The 21,504-nt window shown below is 44.1% G+C and overlaps 2 protein-coding genes across 2 annotated transcripts in view; one reads left to right on the top strand and one right to left on the bottom strand.

Moving 5' to 3' along the window:
• Nucleotides 1-271: 271 nt before the first annotated feature.
• On the bottom strand, nt 272-6,876 carry PIGH (phosphatidylinositol glycan anchor biosynthesis class H). Its single transcript, XM_054201380.1, has 4 exons — nt 6,632-6,876; nt 4,413-4,622; nt 3,683-3,766; nt 272-1,510 (listed from the first exon to the last, which is right to left on the bottom strand). The coding sequence occupies exons 1-4, from the start codon at nt 6,806-6,808 to the stop codon at nt 1,409-1,411; spliced, it is 573 nt and encodes a 190-aa protein (XP_054057355.1). The 5' UTR covers nt 6,809-6,876; the 3' UTR covers nt 272-1,408.
• A 2,517-nt stretch (nt 6,877-9,393) lies between these two features.
• ARG2 (arginase 2) overlaps nt 9,394-21,504 on the top strand; it is a 22,658-nt gene continuing 10,547 nt past the window's right edge. The window contains exons 1-2 of the mRNA XM_054198773.1: nt 9,394-9,552; nt 9,714-9,786. Coding sequence (XP_054054748.1) covers nt 9,436-9,552; nt 9,714-9,786 — 190 coding nt within the window. The 5' untranslated portion in view covers nt 9,394-9,435. The remainder of the gene's footprint in view (nt 9,553-9,713; nt 9,787-21,504) is intronic.

Raw genomic sequence — 21,504 nt, 5'->3', positions numbered from 1 at the left:
TCAAACTTTGCAGCACCATGAAAAAAATAAATCAATCACCTTATCTCTACTATATTGCATGATGGTATGTTGCCACATGTTTTAACTGAAGATTATGTAGACAACCATAATATAGCATTGTATGCAAATTAAGCATGACCCCTAGGCTCCTGCCAACTTGCTGGTTTAGCTCTTGTTCTGACATTTCAACTGTCTTAGTTACGTTACTAAGGAGTCATGGAAAAAAAGAGAGAAAAATACCAGTTAAAGGTTACAGTAACTTTTAGCTCGTCAACAAAGAATTTCACAACCTTTATTCATATAGTCATTACCATCATTTTCACAGAATCATGGAATTTTTCAGAGTTGGAAGGGACGTCAACAACACATTTTCCTCATATTCTCAGAGCAACTGCTGTGGCCCTTTCAATGCCATATCTTTTCCATGTCCTGTGTCACCATGCCCCTGCTCCATTCAGCAATGGGTCTGCATCTTCCCTGTCTTCCTTTGGCAACTTAGGTACTTACAGAAGCCCTTCTTGTTACCTTTGACATCCCTCAACTGATTAAACTCCAGGTGGGCTTTGGCTTTCCTAACTGCATCTCGGACAATGTCACTACATTCTTCCCAGGTTACCTGTCCCTGCTTCCACCACCTGTGTTTGAGTTTTGCCAGGAGCAACTTATTCATCCATGCAGGCTTCCTGGCATTTTTGCTTGACTTCCTGCACATTGGGATGAACTGTTCTTGAGCTTGGAGGAGGTGATCCTTGAATATCAACAAGCTTTCTTGGACCCCTCTTCCCTCTAGCATCCCATCCCATGGGACTCTTTCCAGCAGATCCCTGATGAGGCCAAGGTCTACTCTCTTACATTTATTTTGTTAAACATAATTGAATGCAACAGTATATTTTAATTTTCTGTTATTTTATTTCGGAAATTCTCATGTGGGTTAGGAAGTTACCATTCCAGCCCACCCATCAGCTTTGGTATTTAGAGTGGTATATGCTTTTTTCAAACAAAGGATTAAATAGAAATAAAAAAATTGCACATTTTTGGCAGTCCGGCCAAGGTTACATTGTGAATTTTCAGATCCACAAAAGAGTAAACATCCGATGCATTTGTTTGCCTCCCTTTATTTCCCCATAATTCTTTTCTGGAGAGGCAAGAAAAACCTTTTCTGTCTGACTCTAAAAAGTTCTGCCCACCTGTCTTCATAGCAGAGGATTTCAAGGTTTGTTTGTGTGCTTGAACTGACATTTTCTGTAACAACTCTGTGAGTCTGTGTGGGCCGTCAGCCCTAACATCACTGTATTGCTGCACCACTTTCTACTCATCTAATTAAAGGAAGACATGGGGCAGTTTTGCTTGCTTTTCCATGGGTCTCTCCGAGTCCTGCTGCAAGTTTGCTGCCTTGATTTTTTTTTTACTATTTTATACCACTTGATTGTGGAGCCGTCTTCCTCTGCTCCAGGATTTCTTGACAACTTTTGTACACTTCTATCAAGCAGTCCAGACGTGGCTTGGAGCTCTAGAATTCAAGTCAAACAACAGAGAATGAGGCTCTGAACTGGCTGTAAGACAGCTGGAAAGCTTTAGCTTCCCACTAGTGAGTTTTGTCAGGCAGAGAAAGGAAATGTGGAGACAGCTGACACAAAGCTGACTATCAGAAGCAGACACGCAGAAGGAACGCAACAGCAAGATATCTGTAGTTGATTCGTTTTTGCACATTATGTCAATGGAGAACAGATTTCCCTTTTATATGTTCACTGAGAAATAATTCATGAAACTCCAGGAGGTGTTTGATGTAAGCTGGTGATATAGGAATGCAAAGCCATTCCAAAAGCAATACCTGCTCTGTGATGAAAAATACCAGTCCCTAAAGATGTCAGGTCAAAACATGCAGCACCATTCTGCAGTTAGCCCGAGTCTCTCACCAAATCGGAAATCCTCTTTGTCTGCTTGCAGTGCACAGTGACAGCATGGAAGAAAATCCACACCTTCCAACCCATTAACCTATCTATTAGGCTGTACTCCCTCTAGAGACCTACCAAACAACAGATTTCCATACACTAGTCCACCATCCTAGATGATCCCCACCCTGAAAAATCTGCCTTCAGGACAGGGAATTTAGACACCTGGCCCTTGGCCTCTGGTAGTACTGTCAACAAAAGGACAACGGTAGGTTAACTGAAAACATCAATTCATTTCACACAAACAGCGATGAGTGGTCAAAGTATAATGATTTTCTATCACTTCTAACCTGGACCAGATTAAAACTAGCAAGGAGGTGAAAGTTTCCCAGTCCCACAGTCCTTATAGTCCCATGACTTTTGAGCTCCCACAACAGCATTACTGTGTAAAGTTCATCAAACGCCTCTCCTTGCAAGTGTTGCTTAAGAGAACAATAGGTCAATGCGGCGCAGAACTGCTCCTGGGCTCAGTGACATGGTAAATTGTATTTTTGAAGGCTAACATAACTTAAAGGAACCCAACGAAGGAGACGCAATAAAGTTACTAATTACTGCTCCTTCAAAACTAAGTAACACACTAACTTGCATGTTAAAGTGAGAATTACTGACAGGTAATGACACAGCTGACACAGCTCTTTCTGTATCTATCTCCTTTGCTGGTGGAGTCAACTCTACCAATACTAAGATATTTCCATGGAAATACCACTGTTCAGAGTTGAGCTAGGAAAAAAAAAAGGTACACAAACGCCAGGCGGCCTCTTTGAAGCTGGAATGGAACACGTATAACTAAAACCAGGTTCCTGAGTGCAGCTAGAATTTAGTAGTCGTTGACTTCCAGCAAATCCATTTTTATTCTCTTGACCATGTGTGAAATACTTTATTTATATTACTGTTAGTAAATGTCTTTACAATTGTGGGACCGAGTTAGCAGCAAGCATCAATGGAATACTCTATTTATACCCGTAAGTATTTAGCTGAAGACTAACTGTATCCAGTCATAAACTGGATGTGGACTACAAACTGATAGTCACCAGCAGCAGGTGAATTAAGGACAGAGAGGGCCATAAACATCAGCTGTCTAAGATGCGAGGTACCTCTGTACTGCTTACCACCACTCAAGGATCAGGGCATTGTTGTGTTAGGCAGAAATAAGATCTATCCCCAAAACGGGATTATGAACAGGTTAGCAAAAGAAGAGAAAGGGGAGACAGGGTAACAGTAAAGCAAACAAGTTATTATACATTAAGCAGATTGCTCACAGCTTGTACTGTGATCTTTGTCAATGGGTGAGACAGGGGAAGTCATTCTTATGCCAAGGTTTTTATGAGCACTTCTGGCATACAGAGCGGAGAGAAAAATCAACTACAGCACAGTGCTATAGTTATGATGTTAACACTGAGCATGAGACTACACGGAAAGCTGTATGCATCCCCAGTGCCCCATGTGAGCCAAAGACTTCTGCTTCATGCAAGCTCCTGGTTGGGTTCAGATTTATGCAGCTCCCTGGTCTCTGAATGGAGGGCAAATGAAAAAAACACCGCCTGTACGTAGTTCTGTGAGACTTCCAATACCACCCATTCCACAATGTTGTAAGACCCAACCTGAAGGCCCAGTCAGGGAAAGGCAACTGTAATCAGCTACCTGTAGTGGAATAAAGATACACTTACACAGCTGGAGCACACACGCACAGACCACAGATCTGGATTTCTGCACCATTCATGCAAACTCACCTGAAAGAGTGGCACAACCTCAGATACTCCCTGAGGATCTCCAGGGTCCTGGAGGAGGATGCACAGGTAGTAGATAACTTTTTGCTACAAGACAAACAGACAAAATCATCGGAGTTTGAAAATGCTATTAAAGTGCCTCAATTTATCACAGGAAGAGAATCTGTTTCAACTCAATGGGCTGAAGGCCAATCACCCCAGGCCACAGTCAAGTCTACAAATTTATATCTATAGCCTTCCTCCCTTCACACAACAAAAAAAAAATCATTTTACCTGTGGTTTTTTCTATTAAATTTTTAACCTGAAAAGAACACACACATGCTGTAAGGGTAAGGTCTGCTTCTCTGCAGGAGATTTGCAGAAAACCCCAAAAACTGGAAAAATCATCTCTTGGGTAATGTATCTTCTTATCTCCATCTTGACTACTTAGAGTTTGGCATCAGGATTTGTAAGAACAGTACAACACAAAGAACTAAAACCACCAACTCAGTGTCAGTGGCATTATCTAAGGGATGGACTTGGGTCTTTGAGGTTATTTGTTTGGCTTAAGTTCTCCTTTAAAGGTGAGAGAACAGATAAGAGAATAAAGAGAGAAATCTGAAACAAAGCTCCTCATGTCAGTAAAGCTATGGATGGTGCTGTGTTTAATTGCTCTGCTAAATCACGCTCATGAAAATACACTGGATGTGAGTGTGCCCACAGATACACAAGAAGCAAGGCTGTGTATGATTACCATATGGATGGCTTCATTGATAACCACATCCTTCACTTGACTCATCTCAATGAAGGTTGTGCTCTCTTTCCCTGAAGCATAGGATGAAGTCACCTGAATGCCGAGTGAGCCGATGACCAATAGCGATTCCTGGTCAATTTTCACAAAGTGCAAGTATATGATCAGGCCAACCAGCGTAATGATGATAGCAGCAGAAAGCACCATACTATTCTGTAACACAAGCCAAGCAAAGACAGAGCTCTGGTCTTACAATTAATTGAACATGACTTTAAACAAAGTAATATTGCACAGTAAATTATAACATTAAAGATACAGTTACAAACCAATTTTACTTAGGTGGAGTCCTTTTATTCACCTGGCTGGCTGATGTATGTGTAATGAGATTTAAATCAGTCTTCACAGTATGGTCTGAAAGAACTGGGAGCTGAAACTAAAAACTGCAAGAAAATTCTATTCCCTTGTAAATTTAGTCCAGAAATCTCAACCAAAACCAGCTAGTTACATGAATGACAGCGTATTACAACAAACGTCTATAGAGGTGATGTCACTGGCAGAGAAGCATTGTGAAATGTTTACTAGAACTGAGGTGGAGTCTCAGAGGGAAAGACAAATGTCTTATGAAAAACCACTGGCCTAGTGTTTTTTTTCTTACGAAATGCAAGTCTAAACTTGTTCAAACCTTGTCTCTCTTCCTGCCTTAAAATACCAGTCTAAAGAGCATTTTCTTTCTCCTCTGCTTTGTCTGAGGATGAACGTCTCTTGCATGCTGCAATCTTGGGACTGCCATTATGTAAAACAATATATAACTGATGAAAGCATAGGCAAGAAACAGTAAGTCATCTGAAGACCTGGTAACAAATCCTAAAGGTTTGCAACCTACAACCTATTTCTGGGACATGTTTTTGAGAGCTCGAGGCTGCAAATCCATGCATCAAAGTTATCGCTGACACTTCCTAAAGGACCAGAACTGCATGGCGCTACCACTCAAGCTGGGCCTGTACCACCATATAAGGTAAAGAAGCCATGGCCACATTCAAACAAAAAGGATACAGGACTTCTCTGAAAGTTTGTTATCATGGAAAAAAAAACCCAGTCATGAATTACAGACACTGAAATCCACACAGAGAGATATTTTCAGATCTGGTTTCCTGGCAGAAAGGAAGGATTGCAGTCAGTTCAATATGAGCTGCGTGTAAGTAAAACCAAGCAGGATGGTAGCCACTGGCTGGGGTGCATGCTTTTGTAACAAATGAACACTGCTTCTCTTCCAGCCAGAACATGAACCATCTTTTCGTATCTGAAATGTGTCAACTGAATCATGTTGCAATCGCTGTCTTCACTCCTTGTGAAAGATTATTGAAAATATTGAAGTGCAACAGTCATAGCGTTGGTCACAGTGACCAGCTTCTCCAGCCAAGCTATTGACTTCAATCTGGAGATTGGGTCTGGGTCTGGATCTAGAAATCGGTCCTTCCCTGCACGTATGGGTCACAGATCAGATAGATAGCTAAACTAATACTTTTGGACTTATTAGCAGCTTTTGAAATCTGTACTGCCAAGTTCTTACTGCCTTGGCTGAGAAACATAAGCAAGTACATGACATTCACGGTGTAGTGCTCTCTGAGTCACTCATGAAAATCCCTTTGGGGATTAGCAATTGCTCGCCTTCTTCAATACACCCTTTACTGTAGATTCCCACAACTCATCTCTCCAAGTAAGCATTTGTTATTTGGACCCACAAGAATGCGGTAGGCACTACTCGATAGCCGTATGTACATCCACCCTATCTGGCAAGGGGCTACAAACCAACGGAGGCATCTGAGAAGCCACCAAGAGCACCCAGGCCGCAGCCTGCGGGCCCTCAGGCGCTGGCCTAGCACAGTGCTCTCCTTTTCACCATAGACTCATCACCATCTACTGCCTTGGCGTTCCTGGAGCACGGAGGAGGCCCAGGATACGCGGAAGCTGCCTTTTCACTGGCTTTGGCCACCTTCCTTGGCCGGCGTTGCCCACGCTCTAGAAGCAGCTCGTCAAAGGCTGCGTGGCTCCCTCCAGGCCTGCGGGGTTTGGGGACAGAGGCTGCCACCGACGCTCTCGGATGCCAACCACAGCCCCTTGATGACCCCCTTCCCTCCGGTATTTCAGTGGGACACAGGCTCAGGGCCTCGGTGTCTGAGCGGCGGGGAGGTGCGGGGGGCGGCCCGGGGGGCGGTCGGTACCTCGGTGAGCACGAAGAGGCCGTAGGCCGCCAGCCAGGCGGCGGAGGTGGCGGCGCTGAGGGAGCGGAGCCGCAGGCGGGGGCAGCGCACGGCGAGCTCCCGGCAGGAGGCGCTGTGCTGGCGGCGCCGCAGCGCGATGCGCGCCCCCGAGGCCGAGCGGTACCACCACTCCTCCATGCCGCCCCGCCGGAACCGCCGGGAAGCGGCCTGGCGCGGCCCGGCCCGCCTCGGTGCTGCCGCCCAAACACGCGCTTCCGGCTGGCGCGGCGGTGCGGGAGGAGCCGGGGCTGAGGGGAGCGGCGGGGAGGCGGGGCCGGCCCGGCCCTCCCCGCCCAGCCGCGCCGTGCCGCGCCGGCCGCTGTGCCCGGCCCCGCGCCGTGCCCAGGGCGTGCCGCTGGATGGCCAGGAGGGGGGAAGCCTCTCCAGGCCTCTCTCCGTGATCTGATGGGCATCGGGAGCTCCCGCCGCCTGCAAAGGCTGACGGCTCACCGCTCGCTTCCTCCGGTTTTTCAGTCGCAGGTTTTAGCGTGGCGGTGTGTGTCTCTTGCCATGATGAAGAGAGGCGAGTTCTTTCCCTATTTGCCTTTACCGGTTCCTACTACATAAAAATGTATCTTTTTGTCTGTAACATCCACAGGCTCTTCTGGGGTTTTCCCAGTAATTTTGTTTTTTTCAAAGTTTAGGGCAGTGTTTTCTGGTTCCTTGCCATCTAAGTACCTAATAAATTGGAGACTTTGCTTTGTGTACGGACACTTAGTGAGTCTGTATTGCGTTTTCTTTAGTACCTTTCAATTCTTATGTCGTATGACTTGCCTGGCAGTGACATTAAATTACAGCTCTGCCATTTCCAGACCATCACCCTAACTCCTTTGCCCTTCTCATTTTTCCCCCTGGAGCGTGCCCATTAGCTTTAATTGCACATACCATCTTCATTCATGGTAGCTTCAGAGCTCTTGGGTGGATACCGCATATAAAAACCCGTTCACCTCTTCTTGCAAGGGCAGCAGAGGAGTCTCTGACGGACGTGAGAAACCAAGAGGTGTTGAGGAACCACTACCAAGATCTTTGCTTGGCCAAGAGGTGGTGGTGATGGCTGGCAGTAGTGGAGGACTCCTGCAGCGTGTCCAGGATCTCACTGTGAGCCAAGGTGAGGGATGGGCTGGAGCTCTGGGGAGAAACGGTGAGGGATGGACGGGAGAGGGGGAAAAGAATGGGAGACAGTGAACTGCAGAAACGGAGGAGACATTGCTGAAGTTAAAAAGAGAATAAAAGGAGTTTATAGATGGAGTGAAAGTGAAAAAAAACCCAAAAACCAATAAATTGAAACCGGAGTTACAGGTTTTTTTTAAAAAAAGGGAAGAAATGTTTGAAATGACAGGTGAGAAAGACTAAAGTAGATAAATAGGAGCTCTGGTATGACAGCTGGGGAGATGGGGACAGGGAGAAGGGGAAAGAAAAATCAGAGTCGGGGGTAGAAGAAGAAAAAGCAGTGTGAAGTGCGAGGTCAGCGGCAGGAGGGAAGTGTGAGCTCCTGGAGGAGCGGTAATGGTAATTCACAATAACAAGAACACATGGGAAGTTACTGAGATACAGAGGTGAGGAGAGGATTTGAAAATCATAAGAGGAAAAAGCAAAAATGTGCGTGCATTATTTTTTTTTTTGTGTCACCAGCAAGTCCCAGTTTAACCATGTTTGCGCCCTGTCATCTCTCCTCTCATGAACGCTGCCAGCCTTTCTTTCAAACCTATGCGTAAAGTTGCACATTTGGCAGTAGGAGTCATGTTGCCTTGTCGCAGAAGGGAAAGATGGGGGCATTTACTAGTTTTTAAATCATTTCTTAATCTGTAATCCTTCAACTGCGCTGTGAATAGGAACAGTGAGAGCTTTCAGAATCATCTCAGGCCAAGGTAGCCCGAGATCAGATATTGAAGGCAGGTGCCAGGGAGGTGGGTTTTTTAATGCTTTAATGGTTATCAGCTTTTTTAATGGTTATCAGCTGAGGAGCGGTGCCCCAGTTTTTCTTCAGTAAGGCCAGGGAGGAGCGTTGCTGCGAGGCGGCTCTCGGGAGCCATGCGGCAGCCAGGGCGCTGGGCTCGGGTGGTGTTTTGCCCCCGGTGCAGTTACAAGTTCCGACATTTCACACCCCGCCGGCGACTTGCTCTCTCCCAGGGGCCGAAGGCCGGCGGGGGACACCGAGGGACGGGGGATTCACCGAGACCTCCCCCAGCGCGCTGTGCCGCTGCCCCCAGCCCCGGGCCTGCGCTCTCGGCAGGGCAAGGAGAGCCGGCGTGCCACTTGCCCCGGTGCGAGTGGGCCGTGAAGAGGCTGCCGCCCCGGTGAAGGCCGGGGGGCAGCCTGGCAGCCCTGGCGGCCGCCGCCAGCGAGGTGAGGCGGCGGCTGGGAGTGGAAAAACCCCGGCGGGGAGGAGGAGGAGGAGATGGCGGACGACCGGGCGCGCCGCGAGCCCCTCGGCGGCGCGAGGCCGGGCGCGCGGGGGGGAGCCCCGGGGGCGGGCCGTTGCGGAAGAGCCGTTGGCCGCCCCGCGCTGCCGGCCCCCCCCCTCCCCAACTGCTCCCCGCTTCCGCCCCCCCACCCCCGGTCCGTCGCGCGCTGAGCCGCGTGCGCCGCGGGGGTGGGGGGGGGTGGGGGGCGGACACACCTCCGGGCGCGCGCGCTGCCGTTGGCCGGGCGGCGCGGGCGTGTGAGGGGCGGGGGGCGGGGAGCCGGCGGGGCTGGAGCTGGTTAAGAGGAGCGGGGCGGCGACGGCGGCCGGCATCCTTCGGCGGCTCCGCGGCGGCTGCATCATGGCCCTGCGCAGCAGCTTCGCCCGGCTCCTCCGCAAGCAGGCGGACGCGGGGCTCCAGCTGCCCAAGCAGGCGCACTCCGTGGCGCTGGTGGGAGCCCCGCTCTCCAGGGGGCAGGTGGGCATCGCGGCCGGGCCGGGAGGGGGGCAGAGGGCAGCCGGGGAGGTGGCAAGCGGGTGCCGCGGCCTCGTCTCCCCTCCCGTCCCCTCGGTGGGGCTGGCGTACCTGGCTGCAGGCGGCGCCGGCTAACGCATCTCCCCCTTCTCTTTGTCTCGCAGAAACGGCGAGGAGTGGACCACGGCCCCGCTACCCTCCGCGCCGCGGGGCTGGTGGAGCGGCTGGCCGGACTTGGTGAGACACGGCGCGGCGGAGGGGGAATATCCCGGGGCTGCCCTCATCTCCACCCCCCCCCCCCCCCCCCCCCCCCCCCCCCCGCATCTGGGCATCCTTCTGGCGGCTCGTTTCGGCGAAGCGTGACTCAGCCGCCTGCTGCGAGCCCGGGGGGTGGGGTGGGGGTGGAAACGGTTCCTTCCAGTGAATCACGAAACGCAAAATGCCCCGTAGCCCCCGGTGCCCGGGGAAAGGCGCGGCTCTGCGGTATCGGAAAGGGTGACTTGTCGCATAGCAGGTCGTGCGTGCCGTGAGAGACCCGAAGGAGCGCCCAGCCGCGCCGGGGGCCTGGTGGGGCTCCCCGGAACAAAGAGGGGCCGGATCTGCCGGCTTGTCCACCGCGGCGTCCTCCGGCTTCTAACAAACGGCCGGGTGTGCCCGGGTATCTTCTGCGTTGGCACCGTGAGCGCTTTATTGGCGTAATTGCGTGTGTGCTGTTCCCGTGTTGACTTAAGTAAACGTGAGGCCATTTAAAACATTATGTGCACTCAGTGCATCCAGTCAAGTAATAGCCTTGAGTATGTTCCTCGATTTGTTGCATCATGTGTTTTCTTTTTCCATATTCTTTATCAGCTACTTACTTGTGTGCTTTCAAGCTATGAAATTCAGAACTTTCTGGAAAAATCCTTAGATTTGTGTATGAGGTCTTGTCTGAAGTTTTGCTTTGAAAACACTTGTGAATAGCACTTTGTGAATGGAAAGTTTCTGGTCTCTTCCTTGTTACTGCTAATGTTATTTAAACTAATCCATGTGCTTATTTGTGTTTCGTCTTCTCACATCTATTGCTTTTACAAGCTGAGAACTGCAGAAAACAGGACATTAGGGATAGAAACTTGTAAAGCTGGATTCTGTCTCGGGGGATCTTTAATCTAAAAAGTGTTACGGAAAACTTTATGATGGGGATAGATTGCAGGAGTGGACTACAGGAAGAACTACCTTATCTATCTGCTCTGTGTGATTAGTGTTAGTGGAATTTAGATGCATGCAGAGGAAAGATAATTGCCTAATAACCCTCTAGCAAACTTATGCTGAATTATAAGACCTCTTTAAAACAGAAGCTATTGTTTTGTGCAGGTTTAACCTGCATATCTTATGATTCACAACCTGAAAAGTCCTATTTTTGCAATCATATGAGTAGACATTCTCTTCCTGTCTTGTTTTGTGCGAAGTTGAGATGTATGCCATCCTTGGTAGTACTTGAATTCTAGTGAGCATGATCTACAACCTCTATGAACATAGAGGCAGGGTGTTGAAGAGAGGTCTTATATACTGCAATAAAAGCAGGTCTGGATGTTACTGTGCTTAGAGTTTATTTAAACTAATAAGTTACCAGATTTGAAAGGAGGATATGTTACTCTAGGCAAGACTGTAGGCAGTAGTTTCTTTGAATCAATGACAATCCTGTACTGGAAGGATTGGGGTTCTCTTTCAAGTAGTTCAGATCTAATACTTCCATTTTATAAGAATTCTTGTGGGGAAAAACCAATAAACCAACAGAAAAAAAAAATCATTTGCTTGACACAAGCTTTCTTCAATAGGAACTTGGAGAAGGTAGAAAGGAGGATACAAGCCCTTTCTGAATTCCAGTAACAAAAAATTTGTGGGGATAGAAATGAAGCAAGTTAAATTAAAAAGTAAGCAGAAGGTAAAAAATACTTTCACTGTTTAGTTGCTTGTGGACTCCTTACTCATTAATCAATAACGTACAAGGAGATATTTTTTTGCTGTTCACTTACAATTCTTAAAGGCTCTGCAATTTCAGTTTCTTATTGCTGACATATTCTTCCACGGGTAGGGTGGGGCTTTTTGGTTGTTGTTGATCTTTATTGCTGCTTAAATCTCTGCAGCTCTGTTACGAACAGGTTCAGATGGCACATGGATTGTAACAAGGTCTGCTCTGAGGGCTCATCCTGAAACAATGACAGTCACCAGCATTACGCAGAGGAGCAGTTTGTTCTGCAAAAACAATTTGCTTGAGGGCAGGATGGTAGGTTGAAGGGGAAACTACCATGTAGCCTTTTCTATTGTGCGCATCTGTTGTTCATGGAAACTTAACAAATGATTGGTTTTGTATATGGGCTGTCTGTTTTTCTTCCCTGAGCTGACAGGATAGCTTTGCCTGTAATGCTATTGCTTGGACTCCTGTGGTACACTGATCTGGCAGTTAAACTTTAGCTGCTTTCTAACACTATGAATTTTTTTCTCATACATTGAAGACAGCAATAGAGCAACAGTATTATTCTCATTATTAATGTGGATATTCTATTTATCTGCTATGTTAAAAGAATTTATAGTTTTCGTGGGACCTTGTTGCTTGTTTTCCAGGAGCAGGCAAATAATACTGCAGCAGACCAGGTGTCTCTTTTAAAAGGAAATAACATTCATCTAAGATATAGGGCTTCTGTTCTCCTATCTGCATTGGCTACTTTTGAAGCATTTGTGTCCACAGGGTCTGTGTGTCTTTGTTGTTGCTGCATGCTCCCATTCCCCACTGGGATGTAAGGGAGTACTATAAACACAATTTTCCTTGTCATTACAAGCTTGGAACCAGGCATAAGCCTAGCTGTGGAATGATGCTTCCCAGGAAAAGAGTGAGGGTGGATTCTGGGCAGTCTAAGGAAAGTATAGATGGGGGAAAATAGACAGTGTAATGAAAACTCTGTATTAACAGTAACTTTCAAATAAAATTGCCCTCGCATGTTTTAAATGGAAAAGTTTTCTGATCATCAGTCTTGTTTGCCTGAAATTGTAAAGTTTGATTTATTCATTTTCCATTCGTATAGTAAAATTCAATTTGACCTGCATAAAATGAAGATGCTCTGAAGTCTCCTCTAAAATGTAGTGCTCAGGTAATAAGATGCATTTGCTGCATTTGTTTGTATGTTCTAGTCTTATGTGTATATACTTTGTTACTTTGATTAGCAACCAACCACATGGCTTTTCATATGTTTGTATGCCTGATTCGATAACTTCCATTGATAGTGCTCAAGCCGCATAGGAGTGAGAACACTAGACCTTTGTTTCCTCCTTTTTGCACTGTTTTGCATTTTGCTTTCACTGGCTGGTATCTTTGGAAGGGAATTTTATTGTTCCTTTCACCCTATGCTAATTTCTGTTCTTCCATAGTCTTATTGTGGTGTCCTGAGCTGCTACTCCATTTTCTCCTTTTTGGGGAGGGGGATTGTTGCTCTCTTGAAAGAGACTGTGACTGTACCTACATGGTATGATGAATTCTTGGCTGCCTAAAGTGATGACTGCCTATGAACAGCTTGTTTATGCTTAGGCTGAAATATGAAGAAGGAGCTCAGAGGCAGATGGTATCGCTAGTCTGTACCAAACTGTCAGAGATGCATCTGAGCCACTAGCTTGACTTTCCATCCCCCTTGGTAGAAGCAGAGAGAACACTGCTACACATTGGTAGTAGCTCGAGGTGTAATCAGGAGAGTTAATGTAGCAGGAGTCCAGCTCCCAAGCCAAAAACAGTGGGTGTGCAAGCCTATAGCAGGGATAATATAACTGACTAACTAAGCCTGTGGGGCTTTTTAATCACCTTGATGATGTTTGTCTTTTGGCTTTGCTCCTTCACCTAAGGGAAACCAAAATATTAACACCTTAACGAACTCTTCCATCTTGCCAAATAAGTGCTATGTGAAAATAGAGACCCAAAACTCCCTGGCATGGGGAAGGTGAAGGTACAAAGCTTGCAGGGCTGTGCATTGTTCTGGCAGTAAAAAGAAAGGGGTGCAATATGTGGAGGCTCTTGGATTTGTTAGGAAGGAGCGGGGAAGGCAGGTGACAGATGTACTTGACCTAAGCTATAGAAGATGCAAAGTATGAAGTTCTCTCAAAGTGAGAATTTCTTGGACCTTTCCTGTTTGCTGCAGATTAAGCAGAGAATCTGATCAAACTTAAATCCAGAGTTTTGCCTAGCCCTCTTAATTCAGGGAGAAAAGGACCATTCTCAGATTTTCATAAGTAATAAATAGCTGTTATGTTAATTACTATAGCCCTTGAGGTGAATTAGAGCACCTCTGCTGTTGCTAACATGGGAACAACTTTAGTATAAAATTTCTTCCCAAGTGTTCATTCTTGTATGCTGACTGTTGTTGATGTCCTTTTTAGTTAGGATCTGAGTTGCTGGTTTGACAAGTTAGTGGACTGCAGAGACATGTGGCTTACAGACAGAAGTAGAGCTAGATTTCTCAAAGAGAATGACCATTCTATTCCTACTATTTTGTTTGACTGGAACAAAGCTCTTCAGTAATAGGATTCAGGAGGTCAGTGTAGCGACTCAAAGGAGTAACCTCCTTTAAAAGAGGAATGGAGCTGCTAATCCCCATGTGACTGGAGATATGCTCCTGCTTTGCCTAAAACTATTGGACTCCTACTGACATGTGCTGCCAAACAGCAATTCAACTTTACTGTCTCACCAACATTGCTCATATGGTTAGTTTCATTCTTAACAATAAATCACGAAGTAGCTGCTTCTACATATATCTCCTCTTTTTTATACTTAAATCTTCTTGGGCAAAGAGTTTAAGAGGAAGATAGTCTTTTGATTATGCCCAAGGTATGTGTCATGAAGTACTGGTGCTGGGGTTCAGCAGATGTGGACTGGCAAGAGTTACAGCTGCAGTGTTGGGGAAAATAATTTTCATCAGCTTATCCAGTAAGTATGTGTTTAAAGAATTGCCTATATCCCTGAAGACTTTGATAAACTGTACCGTTCTGTTTGCCCTATATTTGAATTAAGATTGGATTTACAGACTGCAGTTTGAGAAAGATCCATTTATATTACAAAAAAGATCTATCAGGACTCAGTATTCTTGGGTTAGAATCTAGTTTAGCTTTGCACTAGGTCTCGCCTCAATTGGTTCTCTTCAAAGCTCAGTATTAAACTTTTTAAGACTTTCTAGTTTAGTAGAGCTAGTCAAATATCTCTAATCTGTAGAATTCCAATAAAGTCTAAACTTATTGTATAGATAACGTAAAGATCTGTCTTGTTTTAGCCTCTTTGCTTACATTTTTTGCCGATGATGAAGTGGGAGACAGAAAACTTTCAATAACTGCTGGCATTGTAAGCAGCATGTTGTTTAGTTAAAGCTCTGCATTGTTGAGATGAGAAAAGCTACTGTTTGTGGTTTTTTCTGATCACATTTGTTGTCAATACTGTCAAAACTAAGTTTATTAATTTGCTAGGAACATTCTCAGGAAAAAATCAGTTAGGATATAGCATAAGGCTGTTAGACTAACAGCTAAGTCTTCAGCCTTACAAAGCAGAAAAGGGAATGCCCTGTGCACCCTCCCCCCTTTTTTCCCTCAGACAGAACAGGTAAGTGGCAGTCATCTTTTTATTTTCCTTCCCTTTGACACAAGTGTGCACGAACTCCTTTGTTTGACAAAATCAGTAAAACATGCATATGTCTTATGCAGCTTATTTCCAGAACTAGAATAACTGACCTCTTATTTATACAGAGGTAGATATCCAAGAGACTGTTATTCTTGTTTACCTCTCAAGTGTCCATTAGCCATGATTGGTTAGCTTCAAAGACCAGTGGTTTAACAGAAATCAAAGCACAGTCAAATGGACTGGTTGTAACTGGTGTTTGCAGTGAGTCTTTGAAATTATGCTAGTTGTCAGAATGCATCAAGGGGAGGTGCTGCTCCGCTCCATGAGGGAAGGCAGCCTGGAGCTGACTCTGATAACCATGAAGGCAGAAGGAGCCCTGCAGAGGCTTTAGAGGAGAGCTGTTTTGGGGAGGCCTCCACTGAGGCTGTTTCTAGGTTGCTTCTTCACAGCAGACCTCATCAGCTAGCTTGACTTGAGTACGGGAGGCTAAGCTTCTAGAAGTGGGGGAGTGTGCTCTGACAGTAGTTACAGCTTATCCTTTTGAATGTTGTACCCTTTGATACTTGCATGACTACAACTAGCCTTAGAAGTTAATAGAAAAATGCCAACAGTGAAAGTACAGGGAGTCGGAGCATTCCTTGCAGTAGGTCAGTTCTGATTATCTTCCCTTTCCCATGCTGATGGAGGGCATCATCTGCTTGTTTTTGCTTTGGAATGAAAAGCTTTGTGTCAGTCATTGATTTGATGTTTTTTTTTGTTTTTTCCTCTCCCATTTGGCTGGTGCATATTCCAGGTTGCGCATTATCCATGAAGTTGGCTTTAAAAGAATTGTCATTAATTTGGGGTAAAGTGCACTTGGTGCTTTAATTGTAACTGTTCCTTATATCAGTTTAAATACATGGAAAAAAATTAAGCTATGCTGATGCAGATCAGGAAACTCAAATTGATTACTTCATAATCTTTCAATAAAGGGAGATTAGATTCAAGGACCAAAGAACAGAGCTCTTGGGGTTTTGTATTTCTTTGGGTTTATGGTGATGCCCTTCATCCTTTATATTTTTATATTCTAAAATTAGTTTTAATACATGACTTAGCTGAATTTCTGTACCCATTATTTCTGGATTGGAATAAGTTCAGATCACATGCTGGTTTTTGTTTGGGTTTTTTTTTTACCATGAATGGTGTTGGAGAGGAGTTACCGGGGAGGGGCACAAAGGGGGATGACGGGGGGAAAAATTGGGTAATGAGTTGTTTTCATCTGCTTTATGGTGGACAGAATCAGTTATTACTCTCTCATTTGAAACTTTAATCTTGTCTCTCATTACGGACTTGCAAGACCGAGATGCCTATGGCAGGTATGTGCTTATGGTACATAGGATTATTATTTTTGAATGAAAGGTGAAAACTTTTTTTGTAAAACCACCTGGTGAAAAGCAAGGAATGAGGCACTGAAGTCAGATTAAAAAAAATAAAATCAAATTTTTCATTTGAATATGAAGTGAGGTGGTCTGATGTTAGTTTCTTGTAGATTGTAAAAGGGAGGGAGGGAACTTCAGTAATCTCCAATATACTCTGCTCTCCCTTCCTCTCAAGTGTTAGCTGTTTGGGTTAACCAATATAATAATTACTTAATACAATCTAAAGCACAAGGTGTTTGTTGTTGAGGAGAGCTGATTTGGTATTATGACTTGCTATGGCTCTCAGTGCCTACTTGTATTGCTATTTGGAACTGTTTCTGGGTTAAGCTTATTTGAAGGGAATTAGAACTGCAGGTTGGTGGAGTGACAGACCATAATAGCTGCATCCTTGTCTCCTCTCTGATGCAAGCCACAGTGCAAATGTTTCCCAACACCTGATACTGACGTTTTTGGAGACCTGTTCAGGTCAAGCGCACTGGATTTCATAAGAGATTAAAGTTATAAACGGTTATCAAAGGGAAATGAGGTGGCTGCTCAGTTTGGGGTCAGAAAAATATTTCTTGCTTCACTTTATGCAACGGACAACTTGAGACCACAGACTTGGGGTAGCAATTAGAATTGGGTTTGCTTGTTGCTGTTGTATTAGCTTATAGCAGCCTTCTGGTACTCGAAGTGGGCCTATGTGAAAGATGTGGAGGGACTCTCTATCAGGGAGTATAGTGATAGGATGGAGGGTAACAGCTTTAAACTGAAAGAGGGGAGATTTAGATTAGAGACTAGGAAGAAATTCTTTACTGTGAGGGTGGTGAGACACTGGAACAGGCTGCCGAGGGATGTTGTAGATGCCCCTTCCCTGGAGGTGTTCAAGGCCAGGCTGGATGGGGCTCTGAGCAACCTGGTCTAGTGGGAGGTGTCCCTGCCCATGGGGGAACTAGATGATCTTTAATGTGCCTTCCAACCCAACCCATTCTGTGAAGACACTTGAATAGGTACAGACACAGAAACTTTGTCTTAAACCAGACCTTTCAAAATTCCAAAAGGCAAGGTAGAAATTACCTGGACTGCATTTAGGAATTACATTACAATTACATTTAGGAAGTGAAATTTTAGCGCTGGCAAAAACCTATTGAATAATCAAATGTCTGTGTCTAGTAGCACACTTCTTCCAGCAGATACATATTCAGTTTAAAGTGAATTAGACGCTGTGCAATGAACTTCCAAGCAAGAAGCTTATGATTAAACTAGGCTGCTGAAGCCTGTCGCTTGTGGTGGGAACCTTGCTAGCATAATTTCATATTAATGTAATGATTTGTGTATTTTTTTTTTTACAACCCCCCGGATAATTCTGGAGGGTTAAAACTGCCTTAAAATAGGCTCCAGAATGCACTGGTCATAATGAATTGAGTCATTTGTTTGCTGTTATGCAATACTTTGACAGTGTCTCTGAGAAAGGATTACGAAGTCTGTACCATAAACCAATGAGTTTATACTGAAAAGAAGGATGATAACAGCTTGTAGCTCTTTTTTGTTAACAGAAAGGAAAATGTTAGGTTTGTCTATAAACGTTGTTCATAATATTCATTGCTTCCTGAAAAGCCTTTCTGTGTCTGTGGTGATTCACTAAATGGGCTGTAATCTGAGAAAGCAGTTTGCAGGAATGACACTTTCATGTGAGTGGTTTTGTATAACACACAGTATGAAGTAAGGTCTAGTAACAGTGGCATTTCCAGACTACTTTGAAAGTAGTTCAGCAGGGTTTACAAACCTGGAAGAGGAAAGATTTAATTTTCCCATTAATTTAGGATATTTTTTTTACTTTTAGCTTACAAATATCCAGTGTAAGCAGGCAGCGTCAGGAGATCACTTCTATCTCGTGTTAAACATGCTTTTGTTCCAATTCCTGTTTGCTGCCTGGGAGAGCTGTTATAATTGTTACAGTACCATTGGGCACTGTCAGCAGACAGCCTGGTCTTTGAAAGCTGAATCTCCTACTATCAGATTGCTGCTTCTGGCTCTGGCGCAGTATCCTAGCGGAGGAGGATGGGAGGGAGGCTTTCCCTGCTGCCACCCAGGTGTTTTCCAGTTAAATGCAGCCAGACTCATGAGCCGCCTGCTTTTACAGAAGAAAACTTTCTCTAAATCTGCACAGGGAAATTACTTACTTACTATAGGAACTGCTGCCTACTGTGAGTACTGAACAAGTGGACTGTATTTTGCTTAAGATAATAGGAAGTGAACATTACCATTGTCATATAGCTTGTTAAAGGGCATCTTATGTCCCAGTTACAAGCATCATTGGGTTGAGCCTGAGTGCTACATTAATAGCTTATTTGAAAAGGCATGCAGGAAACTCTTAAGTGTGTTCTTAATTTGTATTTCTAACTCTTTTTCCCCTAAGTATAAGTTAGGCTCCTAATTATGAAAAACGCTGATTTTTCTTTACCAGATATAGGTAAAGTTCTGGTTCTGGCTGTGCAGGCTGAATAAACAACTGCCTTTCATCCCCATGTCTGCTGGTTGAATGCCTATGTGACCTTTCCCTAACCTGTTCTTGTCAAAAGAAGTCTTGGGTCTACTATACAAACTATTTCAAGCTAATTTATTAATTTTTGGCTGAAATGTGCCCCCAAGCGGCTCTGTTGATGAAAGTCTATCAGAGCGGGGCATTGCACTTCTAAGCTGTAGAAGAGATATGTGTTCTGCCTTTACACATTAATCATTCATACTAACAGGAGGACTGTTGTGCACATATGCATCTTATTTATTTAACTATACTGTGTGTTAGTATTCAGATTGACACCTTTATTTCCCTCATATCTCTTTCAAGCTCCTGTAGCAGAAATAAATGAATCAAGCCTGGGTTTTGTTTTCCTTACTTCAAAAAGTGATCTCCCCTTGAGCCAGAGTGCTGATGGAGCTGACTTGTATGGGCTTGGTTGTTATATATTTTCTGTGCTGTTGATAATTGACTAACGAATCAAACAGAATATATTTTTCATTTGAATGTAACTTCTGTTAGAGCTTGGAAGTAGAAAAAAAGACTTCTTTTGATCATATTTAATTTTGTATTATTTATTTACTAGCAAAATGTCTGTGGTATTTTAGTCTGTAAGTACTGTATGGTACTATTTCTTTTTAAAAGAATTGCAATCCTGGCTAGACCCGATCTGCTGCACTGGTAAAAGCTGTGCTTTCTAATGAATGTAAGGGAGCTGGCTTTCCTATCTGCCCACGTCTTTCTCTAGTTTTCAGAAACTGTATCTATTTTCTTTTAAAAGGCCCATATATATTCTTCATGTTAACTTTCTGTGCTGATTTAAAAAGTTGTTTGTTTATAGCTATTAGTATCTTAAAATGGAGTGCCCCGACTACCAAAGAAAGTAAGTGCATAGTGTTTGGTGTGGTGGATTATATAAATCTTTCACTAACGTCCAAATAACAGCAAGATCCACCAAACTGTATTGCACTACAGCATATCCATCCATTGAGCGATTTCTACGTTGGGCAAAATAATGTAGCTGAGAAAGATTTAGTTTTTTGATTTCTTTAAATCAAAACTATGTGTAAGCAGGCAGATGAAATGGAAAACAATTCAGGTCTTTAAGTACTACACTAGTATCTGAAACACTCTAGAAGCTAAGAAAATGCATCAATAAATACTTTAATAATTTGACATAAATTCTTTGCTCTTCAGTAAACATTAAGACAAATGTACACGTTGATTTCATCTCTTTGATATTTTTGTGTGCGTACTCTCTATTCATTAAACTTTCCTTTATCTGTAACGTCATTTAATCATAACTCAAAACTGTAGGCATAAATAAAAAATAGTAGGAAGAAAAGGTATTATTAATGTTCAAGGGTTGGATTAGTGCGTACTTCTGAGATTAACTATATCTTAATCGGATAGCCATTGCATAGTTGGCTGAAAACATTCATATCACCCTGGGAAACTTGAAGTATCCTCTTCAAGCACTTAAAACCAGAGGGCCTAAATAAGAGGGAAGCACAAAGCTGAGAAAAGCAGCTGCTACAAAGGTTTATGAACTCTATCTGAACAACAATAAACTGCTGAAGATAGTAACAAAACCTGAAGGCATCTATTGTCTTTAACAGACATTAGGCTTTTTTATAAAAAAAATAAGTAGGGAGAGGCATTTTAATGCAGGAGATATGAGTACCATTTGTCCAAAAGATGGATGGATGAATTCTGGATCCCAAATACGTGTCTGTCCACCCATCTCTACCATACCCACAGTGAAAGCTGTATGAACCTCATGCGATCATAAGAAATGAAGGGCTTTTTTTATTCAGAAGCTGGACCAAGTCTTTTTGCCTTACAAATGGGGTCTGGGAGGAGGGTAAAGAAGAAAGAAATTCTCGAACACAAGTGATACTTGTCTAAACACACTTGCTAGAATCTGCTATGTTTGGCCTGCCTTGAGCATAACCTGAAGAATCTTAATGGATTCCTTGAAGTGCTATGAAGGATGGCATGGTTGGTTTGTGGTTTTACACTGATCTAAAGACAGAGCTTCATGATATAATTTCATTCTTTTTCATCCTTTAATGAGTAAAATACTGTGATGTACTTGTATGTCCTTTAAGAGAGAACAAAACATAAGTGGCAGTCCTTTCTTCCATTACATTGTGTAATGTGCTGTTCTGCAATGTGTAAATCATAGAACACAGCACCCAAATGCAGATTTACTTCCCAGAGATGTCAGAAGTGTTAGATCAAAGGTATTATTAACTTCTGGAGTGACTCCAAAAGCTCCTGATACCCATTGAATGATGCAACGTCTTAAAGTCTTACTTCCAAAACTTGTCTCTTGGGCACACTCATGTATTTTCATCAAACCCTGAAATATTGCAATGTGTAGCAGTGTGCATGTGTGTGAGAAGGAGCCT

This window comes from Rissa tridactyla, chromosome 4 (genome assembly GCF_028500815.1).
Source record: "Rissa tridactyla isolate bRisTri1 chromosome 4, bRisTri1.patW.cur.20221130, whole genome shotgun sequence".
In the NCBI taxonomy this organism is placed as follows: domain Eukaryota; kingdom Metazoa; phylum Chordata; class Aves; order Charadriiformes; family Laridae; genus Rissa; species Rissa tridactyla.
Note: the sequence above shows the minus strand (reverse complement) of the source record. Positions and strands in the feature narration are given on the sequence as shown.